The sequence below is a fragment of the Mytilus galloprovincialis genome, chromosome 1 (genome assembly GCF_965363235.1).
Source record: "Mytilus galloprovincialis chromosome 1, xbMytGall1.hap1.1, whole genome shotgun sequence".
Taxonomy (NCBI): Eukaryota; Metazoa; Mollusca; class Bivalvia; order Mytilida; family Mytilidae; genus Mytilus; species Mytilus galloprovincialis.
Window position 1 is genome coordinate 19244900 of NC_134838.1, and position 14122 is coordinate 19259021.

The 14122-nt window shown below is 31.0% G+C and overlaps 1 protein-coding gene across 1 annotated transcript in view; it reads left to right on the forward strand.

The window, feature by feature from the left end:
* Window positions 1–14122, forward strand: part of LOC143068272 (VWFA and cache domain-containing protein 1-like) — a 41665-nt gene that overhangs the window by 18112 nt on the left and 9431 nt on the right. Inside the window, exons 8-23 of the mRNA XM_076242194.1 lie at window positions 2787–2870; window positions 3350–3487; window positions 4571–4671; window positions 5069–5201; window positions 6039–6188; window positions 6618–6741; window positions 7149–7327; window positions 7868–7963; window positions 9487–9629; window positions 9987–10084; window positions 10609–10692; window positions 11114–11224; window positions 11823–11945; window positions 12373–12472; window positions 12759–12857; window positions 13461–13526. Coding sequence (XP_076098309.1) covers window positions 2787–2870; window positions 3350–3487; window positions 4571–4671; window positions 5069–5201; window positions 6039–6188; window positions 6618–6741; window positions 7149–7327; window positions 7868–7963; window positions 9487–9629; window positions 9987–10084; window positions 10609–10692; window positions 11114–11224; window positions 11823–11945; window positions 12373–12472; window positions 12759–12857; window positions 13461–13526 — 1829 coding nt within the window. The remainder of the gene's footprint in view (window positions 1–2786; window positions 2871–3349; window positions 3488–4570; window positions 4672–5068; window positions 5202–6038; window positions 6189–6617; window positions 6742–7148; window positions 7328–7867; window positions 7964–9486; window positions 9630–9986; window positions 10085–10608; window positions 10693–11113; window positions 11225–11822; window positions 11946–12372; window positions 12473–12758; window positions 12858–13460; window positions 13527–14122) is intronic.

Sequence of the window (14122 nt, forward strand, 5' to 3'; positions counted from 1 at the left end):
ATTACATATTCCAGAATCTGTCTTGAGTTCTGATTCAGGAATCGGGATCATTGTATACATAGCATTAGAATCAGTGTGAGTCAGATTCTTGTTCCTACTTAACATCTTATTAAATTTTCTTTTTTAGCTCACCTTTCCAAAAGGAAATGTGAGCTTTTGCCATCACTTGGCGTCCGTCGTCGTCCGTCCATCCGTCCGTCTTCGTCGTCGTAAACTATTTCAAAGATCTTCTCCTCTGAAACTACTAAACCAATTCAAACCAAACTTCATCTGATTGATTCCTAGGGTATCTAGAATAAAGTTTGTGTTTTAATTCCCATTTCATCAAAAAACATGGCCGCCATGGCTAAAAATAGAACATAGGGGTAAAATGCAGTTTTTAGCTTATAACTCACAAACCAAAGCATTTAGAGCAAATCTGACAGGGGTAAAATTGTTTATCAGGTCAACATCTATCTGCCCTGAAATTTTCAGATGAGTCGGACAACCCGTTGTTGGGTTGCCGCCCCTGAATTGGTAATTTTAAGGAAAATTGCTGTTTTAATACGACCGCAAAATTTGAAAAATTTTGTCGTATATTGCTATCACGTTGGCGGCGTCGTCGTCGTCGTCGTCGTCGTCGTCCGAATACTTTTAGTTTTCGCACTCTAACTTTAGTAAAAGTGAATGGAAATCTATGAAATTTTAACACAAGGTTTATGACCACAAAAGGAAGGTTGGTATTGATTTTGGGAGTTTTGGTCCCAACATTTTAGGAATTAGGGGCCAAAAAGGGCCCAAATAAGCATTTTCTTGGTTTTCGCACTATAACTTTAGTTTAAGTTAATAGAAATCTATGAAATTTTGACACAAGGTTTATGACCACAAAAGAACGGTTGGGATTGATTTTGGGAGTTTTGGTTTCAACAGTTTAGGAATTAGGGGCCAAAAAAGGGCCCAAATAAGCATTATTCTTGGTTTTCGCACAATAACTTTAGTTTAAGTAAATAGAAATCAATGAAATTTAAACACAATGTTAATGACTACAAAAGGAAGGTCGGTATTGATTTTGGGAGTTTAGGTCCCAACAGTTTAGGAATTAGGGGCCAAAAAGGGACCCAAATAAGCATTTTTCTTGGTTTTCGCACCATAACCAGCTGACCATAACGTTAGTATAAGTAAATAGAAATCTATGAAATTTAAACACAAGGTTTATGACCATAAAAGGAAGGTTGGTATTGATTTTGGGAGTTTTGGTCCCAACAGAATAAGGGGCCCAAAGGGTCCAAAATTAAACTTTGTTTGATTTCATCAAAATTGAATAATTGGGGTTCTTTGATATGCCGAATCTAACTGTCATGACTGTGTATGTAGATTCTTAACTTTTGGTCCCGTTTTCAAATTGGTCTACATTAAGGTCCAAAGGGTCCAAAATTAAACTTAGTTTGATTTTGACAAAAAATGAATCAGTTAGGTTCTTTGATATGCTGAATCTAAAAATGTACTTAGATTCTTGATTATTGGCCCAGTTTTCAAGTTGGTCCAAATCGGGGTCCAAAATTAAACTTTGTTTGATTTCATCAAAAATTGAATAAATGGGGTTCTTTGATATACCAAATCTAACTGTGTATGTAGATTCTTCATTTTTGATCCTGTTTGAAATTGGTCTACACTAAAGTCCAAAGGGTCCAAAATTAAACTTAGTCTGATTTTAACAAAAATTGAAATCTTGGGGTTCTTTGATATGCTGAATCCAAAAATGTACTTAGATTTTTTATTATGGGCCCAGTTTTCAAGTTGGTCCAAATCAGGATCTAAAATTATTATATTAAGTATTGTGCAATAGCAAGTCTTTTCAATTGCACAGTATTGCGCAATGGCAAGAAATATCTAATTGCACAATATTGTGAAATAGCAAATTTTTTTTTAATTAGAGTTATCTTTTTTTGTCCAGAATAGTAAGCAAGAAATATCTAATTGCAAAATATTGTGCAATAGGAAGATTTTTTTTTAATTGGAGTTATCTTTCTTTGTCCAGAATCAACTTAAATCTTTGTTATATACAATATACAATGTATATTCACTTTTTACTACCAACTGATAAATTAAAATAATCTTTACCATTCAGTGATAACAAGCAGTTTTTTTACATCTTAATATTTTATGATGTATTTAAATGAGTAGTTATTGTTGCAAACTCCATTTGAAATTTTAATTGAGATTAGTTTTGGAATAAGGGAAAGGGGGATGTGATTAAAAAAATTGGGTTCAATTTTTCTCATTTGAAATTTCATAAATAAAAAAGAAAATTTCTTCAAACATTTTTTTGAGAGGATTAATATTCAACAGCATAGTGAATTGCTCTAAGAGAAAACAAAAATTTTAAGTTCATTAGAACACATTCATTCTGTGTCAGAAACCTATGCTGTGTCAACTATTTAATCACAACCCAAATTTAGAGCTGAATCCAGCTTGAATGTTGTGTCCATACTTGCCCCAACCGTTCAGGGTTCAACCTCTGCGGTCGTATAAAGCTACGCCCTGCGGAGCATCTGGTTGGTTATTATCTTGAATATTATTATAGATGTAGATAAACTGTAAACAGCAATAATGTAATGCTTGGGGTATACAATGTTTTTTTATACTTTCATCATAAATTATATTATGAACACGAGACAAACAAGACATTTCAGTGTGTCCACTCTTGTTTTTGCTTTTGAACAAGATATGACAGAATCGAAGAACCATTTATATAAATTGAAAACCCAAAATAATCATTCATGGAAGATTTATTTTTTTATTTTCAGCTGCTACAAACCATACTCTAGGATTTAAGACAGCTTTGGACATTGTACAGAAAACTATGCACAAAAGTCCAGATGTCAACATAGGTAGGTCCTTAAAAAATGTTTATATGTATAGTAAGTGCACAAAAGTCAAGTCAAGGTTTGATACAAATAAAATATGTTCAGTAGATTAAAAACACATTAGTTATTTTTTTGTGAGTCCTCATGCATGTGAACACTTTTAATGCACAAAAGTCTTTAATTTTACAAATGGAAAAGATAGCTGTGTTCAAAATCCCAAGAGAAGCTTACATGTGTACTTTATACTATGTGTAGAATTTTCTAGTGGTTTTTTTTTTGGGTGTACTTAAACCATTTAAAAAATAAATTCTTTGGAAAATATTTTAATTGAATTATTCCTAATAATAATTCTTTCAACTCTTGTTAGGCATAAAGTTTTTTTGGAAGGTTAATGTATTCAGATAATTTCAGATTTATTGATATATCTGAAATAGGCATAAATTTGTTCTTTCATTTTCGGTATTTGTTGACCAATTTATCTCATTTTATTTTTGACTTTGCAGATTATGCTATGGTAGTTTATATCAGTCGTGGATTACTGTCATCTATTAATGAGCCCAGTATAGTGTTAGAAACAATTGCAGAGCTGAATGGGAGACTTAAAAACAGAGTGATTATCAACACATATGCTGTCATTGATGGTAATCATTAACATGTAGTACTTATGAGTTGTGCAATCTTACAATATTTATAATGTACTAAGAAGTCATAAGTCAATACTAATAATGATATTTTTGTTTTGAACAGTTTACTGCTTACTTAAAAACTCCTTTACATATGTTTTACATTTACATAAGACATTTTTGGCAATGACGAAAAATTTGGTAACTGTCATAGAAATCAGATTGTTCTACTAGAGATAAAGCTGATTTATTTCAATTTGATAAATAGCGATGTGGAGCAAACATTAATGAAACCAAAATCCAACATTGTAGTTAAACCATTAACTATCTTGTGGTCACAGAAATTCTATGAAAGTCTGGAAATATTATTCAGACCTGTCCTGACACTTCTTAAATCTAGTTGAAATAGTTATCAAAGGTACCAGGATTATAATTTAGTACGCCAGACACGTGTTTCGTCTACATAAAACTCATGAGTGACGCTCATATCAAAATATTTATAAAGCCAAACAAGTACAAAGTTTAAGAGCATTGAGGATCCAAAATTCCAAAATATTGTGCCAAATACGGCTAAGTTAATCTTATGCCTGGGATAAGAAAATCCTTAGTTTTTCAAAAAAATTCAAAGTTTTGTAAACAGTTAATTTATAAAAATGACCACATTATTGATATTCATGTCAACACCGAAGTTTTGTCTACTGGGCTGGTGATACCCTTGGGGACAAAACGTCCACCAGCAGTGGCATCAACCCAGTGATGTAAATAGTTATCAAAGGTATCAGGATTATAATTTAGAACGCCAGACGCGCGTTTCCAGAAATCCAGAAATGCAATATATATATTATATATATACAAGTCTTAGATTTTGTTTGGCCTGACCCTCAGATGTAAAACCTTACCATCCATCACAAGAACACAACCATGGTGGGTTCTTTTGTGAGAATTTTTAAAACATTTTTTTTTTTTTTTTTTTTTTTTTAATAGACAAGGATATTTGAATGTCCTCATCATGTTGATTTTAAAGATGCAAAAAGATTGTTCCATAAAAAATATCAATATTACAATTAGACATATAACATGGTATAGTTTTGTTCATTACAGATGGAAAACCTGTTACATGGGAGAAGAGTTTTCTGCAGAATGTTGCCAAGCAAAACTTTGCTCAGTATAATGTACAACAAAGAAGTTCTGAACCAATTGTTGTAAGTGAAATGCTCGTTTAATTTATGAACAATATTTATTAGTCAATCTTGTTAGAAAAAACCTTGTAGTCATGTTTACCTAATATACATATACAATTTTACCTATTATGACCATGTATGAAAAATGTAGTCAAATTTTCTCTGAACTACAAATCAGAGCTTCCCAAATTGGTTATCAGGCTTCATTTGAACATACTTTAATAATGGAGTAAGAATTTTGTCATTTGACTTATTGTTTACCTAATACTTACATATTCTTACACACAGTGATCATTTATGAAAGTTTATAGAGGACAAAAATACTTTTTTGCTGTCAATGTTTAAAATTACATAGATTTACCAATACATGAGTTTTCACTTATTCTTGTTATTGCAAGTGCTTCTGGTCTTATTGCAGCCTGGTACAATGATGGCTATAAATACCACCAAAGATCTGAGTATGTCTGTAGGAAAGTTTTACTTACCATTTAACCAATCAGCATCAGAACAACCTGTCTTCTCATTACCTTATATAGACAAAGCTGATAAAGGTCAGTAAAGTTCTATTTACCATTTAACCAATCAGCATCAGAACAACCTGTCTTCTCATTACCTTATATAGACAAAGCTGATAAAGGTCAGTAAAGTTTTATTTACCATTTAACCAATCAGCATCAGAACAACCTGTCTTCTCATTACCTTATATAGACAAAGCTGATAAAGGTCAGTAAAGTTCTATTTACCATTTAACCAATCAGCATCAGAACAACCTGTCTTCTCATTACCTTATATAGACAAAGCTGATAAAGGTCAGTAAAGTTCTATTTACCATTTAACCAATCAGCATCAGAACAACCTGTCTTCTCATTACCTTATATAGAAAAAGCTGATAAAGGTCAGTAAAGTTCTATTTACCATTTAACCAATCAGCATCAGAACAACCTGTCTTCTCATTACCTTATATAGACAAAGCTGATAAAGGTCAGTAAAGTTCTATTTTAGTAATATATATTTCTATTTGAAGATAAAGTTCTTAAGAGAAAAATCATAGAATAAGTCAATCTGTTATATATATGTAGCTATTCATTTTCTTTGCATAAATCTCAAACACAGTCTTTAAACATAAGACAGGTGTTTATACATATTTTAAGACTGTTTTAAGTCGTTTACCCCAAGTGTGTAAACAAGAAGTATATTAGTTTAACAGAGACTATCTAATAGATATTTTTTTTTAAATAAAGGAAACGTTGTTTTAAATTAATAAAGCCTAAATGGAGATCTGGAAGAACCAAATGTCTTCTCTTTCGCCATATATAAACCTTTATAAAAGCCACCTCATTGATTTTAAAATGCTCAAATAAATATGTCTTTTTTTGTTTTTTCAACAGCATTGACCATTACCATTAGTCAGACATGTTTCCATAACAACAAGGTGATTGGAATTATGGGAGTAGATCTACATATGGAGGATATTGTCCAGGATATTACATACTATGATGAAATGGATGATTCATATGCATTTGTAATCACATCTGAAGGTATGAGTGAAAACTTGTAGAATAACTGTCACATTCAGATAATGATGAACTGCTTGCTTATATTGTTTTGTCACAAATCAATCTGAAAGTGACTTCAAATTTCCAAACTTTTTTATGACAATTAGATTCAACGCTTTCCCCAAAAATGTAGCGGAATTTCATACAGCAATATACAAACATACCAGAGATATTTATGGATTTAAGTACTGCAGATATTGAAATTTAAGGATTGCTTTACATTACTTTCTAGTAACATGATAAGACCAAAATAGATTGTTATAAAAAAGTTATTTTACTATGTATATAATCACAGTTCATTGAATTGAGGAGATGTTGGTAATTGATCAATAGGACTAAAATCCATCATCTTTAAAAAAACAAAATTTTATTAGTTAGTATTTACTTACTCATTTATTATTTTTGTTGCAGGTTATACTGTTATGCACCCATCTTTTACACGTCCAGTTAAAACAGATGTACAACCAATGCATACAGACATTTGGCATTTTGAAAACAATGAAGGATTTGCCAGAATAAGGAGTGACATGATCAAGTTAGTATATATTTAAATATTTCATCAACCCCCCCAAATAAACCCAAAAAACTTTAAAATCAATATCTTTTTAAAACTTTTATTAATTTGTAGTTTTAGTTCATGTATATAATTTATAGGTATAGAAATTAGGTTTATTTTGAAGAAATTCATTGATGTGTATAGGACTGGGTAAAAGCCTGAAACTTTATAACTTTCTAAAAAAATTAAGGGAAAAAAAGTTCAGAAATTATATTTGTCAACACTTACAGTACAATATTTTGCATACTCTTAAAGTACAATATTTTGCATGTGCAGGAATTTTTACTTGTGTGACATCATGGTTGCAATAAAACAAATGAAATAAAATTTAACATACAACAGTGGAATTGCAAATGTATAATAACTTAAATGAATTGTGTTTTCAGTATGGAATCTGGTGAAAGAACATTGATCTTGAGAAACGATGTGAAGACCAATAGATCTGAAAATGATGCCAATTATTATGCTACATACATATGGAAAAGAGTAGATAATACACCATTTATTGTAGCCATTAAAACTTTCTCTCAAATAGAAGATGCAAAAGTGTTAGAGAAAATTACCAGTAAGTTGAAAATTAAACAGTTAGGGTGATGATATATTTGTTAGTTTAAGATAAATCTGTTAAACCTAAAAAAAAAGTTGTCCCCTGTGCGACAGTATTTCTTAAATCATTGTCATACTTTACAAATTTGTTTGACCATGAATCAAGGTGAGACAAAGTAATGACCTTTTATTAAGTTCATCACTGCTTGGCTGAACCCAAACCAATGTATTTTGAAACCTTGTCAGGGCCACATTATGTATGATTTCAGATTTATTAAAGATACAGGCTTGGGTATGACTACCACAAGGGGACAGTTCCAGTTTACAAACACCACCATTTATTGCATGATAAAAATATAGTCATATTCCTTGAATTCAGAAGAATGTCTGTAAATAATGGTGTTTGATATAAAATAAAACTTTGTTCACATTTAATTGATTGATTAATATAAAAAAATAAGTGATAAAGAAAAAAACATGTAACCAACTTGTATCAGTAGATATCATAAGCATTAGAGTCAATTTTTCAATAGAAGTTCATTGAATGTTTGTTTTATAGGTTACAGTGCTAGTGATGTTAATATGTTGTATCACCGACTAGATCTTCTTCCAGCTAGTACCATGTGTTTACATCTTAAACAATTGGCCACAGAAGGTATGCAGTTATGACCTAATTATTGTTTAGCTTGATTTATGTTCCAGTGGTGTTTAGGTTACATCTAATGTATGTTTGGATATTGCTTTGAAGGAATACTGGCCATAGTATCAATTAAAAATTAATGTTATTGTACAAGATTAAATACCATTTATTAAAGAAGAGTCTAACATAGAGATCTTCAGATCTGCAGTTTCGACTATTTGATTGTATGGTCGCTCCAATTTTGCTTTATGGGTCGGAAATCTGGGGTCACGAAAATGTTGACATGATTGAAAAGGTGCACTTGAGTTTCCTAAAAAGAGTCCTGAATGTTAGATCAACAACACCAAACTATATGGTCTATGGGGAAACTGGCAGATTGCCATTAAAAATTAATATCAAAACTAGATTACTATGCTTTTGGTCAAGGCTAGTGCAAAGCAGTAGTAACAAATTATCTGGGATCTTGTATCAGTTAATGTATAACTTACATAACTCAGGCCAATACTCATTTAAATGGTTATCTTCCGTGAAACAAATTTTAGATGATACAGGATTTTCTTTTGTCTGGAATGCACAGGGTGATATCAAAAGTTCGGATATTAAAAAAGAAATAAAACAGAGATTGGTTGACCAATTCGGACAGAGCCTATCTGCTGATATGACAAACTCATCTAGAGGTGTGTTTTATGCTTCATACAAAACAATGTTTTGTTTAGAGCCATATTTACTCAATCTTAAAGTGGCAGATCGATACATCTACAGTAAATTTAGATGTTCAAACATCAAAATCCCTATAGAAGTTGGTCGGTGGAAAAATACACCAAGAGAAAATCGTATATGCTGTCACTGCGATTCAAATACCATTGGTGACGAATATCATTTTTTTTTGTATGTTCCAATAAACAAATTATGTCTTTAAGAGAAAGGTATATACCTACATATTACATAAAAAATCCTTCCCAATTGAAATTTATTGGTCTATTATCACACTGTAACGTGCCAGTGCTAACAAAAGTGTGCATGTTTCTAAGACATATTGAAAAAATATTTTCATAATTCATAGCATGTTACAATAATTTCTAATCACGTTGCAATTAAGAATTTTGCAAACAAATCAACCAAATATATTTCAGTTTTATTGTATGATATCAATTATTAATCTATTGTGTGACTTTCTTGTAAATGTATAAGTATGTATGTAATTTTTAATGTATAATTGTTATCCTCTTGTAGCACCATACGTGTGCCTAAGTTGTAATAAATTGTCTTGTCTTGACAGAAAGGGCTGTTTGTTCTTTTTGAAGAATACAAGTTAAATGACAAAAGCATTGGTTTCTTCTGATTATATTTTCCTATTGAATAAGCTCTCTCAACAGTGATTAGAGTTAGAATCAAAATATAATGTTATGCACACTTAAAATTTATATCAAAGGAAATGAACATTTGTATTTGAAAATTAAACATCTAAATATTAACAAGGAAATGTTAAACAGTGTTATGGGTGTCTTTAGATTAATGTATGTAATTTACCTTTGCAGATACAAGCACAATATTTTTGTCGCCAAAATGTTTTAATGAACCCTACGATCACATGAGTTTACGTGAAGACAAGAAAATGGTCAGAAGTTACACGGCTTACCTGAAAGAACCTTATGTAGAACTAACCAATCCAGGAATTAAGGTATGCTAACAAATTGAGCAAATAGATGTTAAGACATGTGTTATGAACAAGTCGGTGTCTATTTAAGAAAATTTAATGCAAGAAAGAATTGAATTTGTAATGAGTTGTTTTTGGATGCATTATTAAGAAAAAATGCTGTTTCTCGATATGTGCCATTCAATGCACAACTAGAAATTTGTATTTTCAAAGAGTATTTATTGTTAGATGCTACTGTACCTTGTTTTACCCTCAAAATTTCATTTTTATCCATTCATTGTCACACACTCTTTTATGAAAATTTCTTAAATCTCTCTTTTTGAAAATGCCAATGATTTTTTTAGAGTATTAGGGCTAACGTATTGACTTATTTGTTGACAGGATGGTGTTAGAGATGATGCCTTAGCCACTGGTAGAATTACCAATGATTGGAAGTTAAGATACAACACAAGTGCTCACAGAGATAGTATAGTTAGGAGGTCAGTGTTTTTCTTGTAACTTTTTTTTAAAGAATAATACAGTAAATTTGACATTAAAGAAACATAAAAATGTTTACCTTGTTGAAGTTATATCCTCAATTTATAGTAAGGGCTATTCCATAAAAAAAATACTTTTGTTTTCATAAATGACATTCACTTTTACAAAAAAAACACAAATAGTTAATACAAACAACAAAATATTGTGCGATGTCTAACCTCCCATAGAGTTTCTCCTGGAATATAGTCCTTATAATGTTGGTAATAAAGGAGAAGTTCTGCTACAATTATCAGCAATATATGTGGTGTTGATAGACAAATGTTATGGTAACTAATAGGTTGATACTAATATGTGCTCATCTTTTGACCAAAATAAGACCTATTCCGACCAATTGAAACATCAGAGTCTTTTAAATTATATGAAGTTGAGCTTTTTCAATACTGATGTCTTATTGTGAATAAATCATTATGATTGTAGACTATAAATTCAAAAACTCAACCTGACCTTGCTTAATTTGTATTTGTAGGTATATAGCAACAACCAACGGTGTATTTAGAATGTACCCTGGAACATTACTAGACAAAACATTTGATCCTTCAAAAAGAACATGGTAAGTTAAAGTTAGGACCTTCGTGTATTTAGAATGTACCCTGGAACATTACTAGACAAAACATTTGATCCTTCAAAAAGAACATGGTAAGTTAAAGTTAGGACTTGTACTGTTTTAACAGAAATTACTACAAATGCTTTTTAAAATCTGTATTTTATCAAAAGGATGTTTAATTCTTATTTAGAGCTAAAATAAGTGAACATGATTTCTTAATAATTTTTAAAAAAAATATCCTATTTATTGATTAAGATTTATTATACTTTATACATGAACGTGAATCCATAAATTCTTATATGTAAAACATATCAAACTTTTGTTAATGGTGTGTATCTTTCAAACATCATACATTGTGAAAGCCAACTGAAGCAAAATTTTGACTCATTCTTAGTTATACCTTCACACATCACCTTCTATATTTTAGGTATACAAGGGCGTTTGAGTTTCCAGGGAAAGTAACTCTGACAGCACCATATTTAGACATGGGTGGAGCTGGTTACATTACAACCATAAGTCATACCATCTATGAGGGAAAGTAAGATATTATATATGTTGAGTTCTTATATCGAAAATTTATGAGATATGTAATAGAGATATGCTATACACACGCATTAATTAAATGTTTTTTTATCGGTAATTCGTATATTTTCCCTTTGATCTTACTGCCTAATACTTTCGAGTATCAACGTACTGGCTGTATCACTGAAAATATTAGGCAATACATTGTGTGACGTCATAATTACCGATAAACAGAATAATAGGTAGTTTCGTTTTTGATACTGCCTATATTATGTTGAATATCTTAACTTGCCCTAACGGGCTCGTCTAGATATTCCACATGATATAGTCAGTATCAAAAACGAAACAACCTATTATTCTATATATATCTGTAAAATCAAGACTTTTTGAACAATTCAAATATAAATAGAATACCCTAAAAATGAACGCTGAAGCCTTACGATAAAGATACTTTTTATGTCAAGAATTAACAAAGGTGGAAATAACGATTTTGTTTTGTTATAGAGTATTCAAGTATCAAAAGTTTCTTTCAAACAAGAAATTTGGTTTGTAGTGTGTAAGTGTTTTAACTATGAGTTTCATGTTTTTAAATCTAAATGTGATATTTCTTTCAGAGATGATGCCATGCACAGTTCAGCCAATAAAGTAGTAGCTGTGATGGGTATGGACCTGACTCTAGGATATTTCTACAAAATGTTACAAGATCATATCTATATCTGTAGCCATAAGACTGTCAGGTTAGTATGTTATAACATGCAATTATTGTACATCTGGTTATTTTTACGTTCTGATGTCCAAGTTGAGTCTTTGAAGGGCAGTGCAAACTTGACTATTTTCATTTTAAGCTTTTCACAGCCCAGTACAAGCATTTAAAGCTCGGTAAAATGTTTGCATAGACTTAGTTTTTGCGCAACAATGCTTACACTACAGTGAAAATTAAAAAGTGCTAAAATTTCCTAAAGATGTTTACTGCTAATGAAACTTGAGTTTCCAGTCCTAAATGTTATGGTTTGAATTCCCCAAGGAAGATTTTTCAAAGTGTATTTGCAGAACATTATGATTGGTATTAAGTTTATATGGCTATTCTTTTGAAGTATTTAACATACCCTAATGAATCTAAGTATAATAATATCCAATATGAGATATTTTCTTTGTTTATTGTAGATGTTTTATCATGGACGACAGAGGTTATCTAGTGGCACATCCTGCTTTGATAGAACCCAATGGCAAAGGGCCTGTAGAAAAACAACATATCACTCATCAGGTATAGAAAGTTTATAATTGAAGAAAAACAAAATAATTACTAGCTGGAACTTACTTAGAAAAAAATAGTCATAAGAACCAAATACAATGAAGTATTTACTTGTGTGTATTTTACATAAAGATGGACAGGTTTTCCAGTGTTTCTGAATTAAGCATGATACATAGTATTAAATTATGAAATAAAAAGTTTCATAAGATTGTTATAAATTTTGAATTGACTTTTGGTGTAATTACTTGTTTCAAATTATTTTAAAAGATGGGATATCATTTGATTTCTTAAATTGCAGGAACCACTAGTGGCTAATGACATCTTGAACCACAGATATTTTGTACACAAGAAAAGATGTAATCGATTCAATGATAGAACCATTCAGAGATATTATAATGTAAGTTACCTATATTGATTAGCCTTATCTGATTATGTGTGTCAAGCTAGGTTGAATTAAAATGTTTCACTAGTAAAGTATATTGTTTTAAGGACAATGAAAGACAATGTGTATGCCCTGTCTGCAATATTGCAGCGGCATTATGTATGTGGGTGTGTGTCTCTGTCTATTATTCTGTTTGTCTGTTTTACTCAAATCAGGTTAAATTTTTTGTTTACGGTAATCTTCCAGGAAGTTTGAGTCACACCAATTTGAAACTTAATGAACATGTTAATTATGATGTTTTTTTTTTTAAATTTGTGCCAAAGTGGAAAGGATTAATATAAGTTGTAATAACTTGTTTCCCAATCCACTATAAATAATTAAATTTAAACAAAATTGAGGTTTTTACTCAAATTTCAATGTTCTTGATAATGCAAGATGGGCATGGTATTGTTGTTTTGACGTCAACTAAACAGGGGATTGTATATGTCTTATAAGCCAACAACATAAAAAAGACAGAACAGACATTTAATATATTTTGATTGTTGGCAAGCAAAATTTAACAAGTCTAATATGGAATTTATGCAGGGATTTATAATAGTATGTGTTCTTACTTTTAAGTTTAACACCAGTTTAGATGGAGTTCTTACAAACTTGGTCCATGGAGAAAAATGTTCAAGATACCAGGTTAGTCTCTGTAATATATTTATCAGTATAAAAACATTCTCATAATTCATAGCTAGAACTATCATAGGAAAAGTATCAGGAAATAAATGAAACAAACACAAACAGTATAAAAACAGAAAGATAACAATCTTTTTATGCCCCACCTACGATAGTGGAGGGGCATTATGTTTTCTGGTCTGTGCGTTCGTCTGTCCGTCCGTTCGTCCCGCTCCAGGTTAAAGTTTTTGGTCACGGTAGCTTTTGATGAAGTTGAAGTCCAATCAACTTCAAACTTTGTACACATGTTCCCTATCATATGATCTTTCTAATTTTAATGCCAAATTAGAGTTTTTACCCCAATTTCACGGTCCACTGAACATGGAAAATGATAGTGCGAGTGGGGCATTCATGTACTGAGGACACATTCTTGTTATGTAATGGAATGATAGATCCAAAGGAGTGATAGTTTTCCATGTAGTTTAGAGTGTGGAATACCTAAAGGTAGATACCATTGGTGTATAAACAGCTGGAATTTCCATCTTGTAAATGCAAATTGAAGTTCTTACAGAGAGGACCAAATAGATAACCTTACATTTTTAGTAATCTGGTAAAAGCAA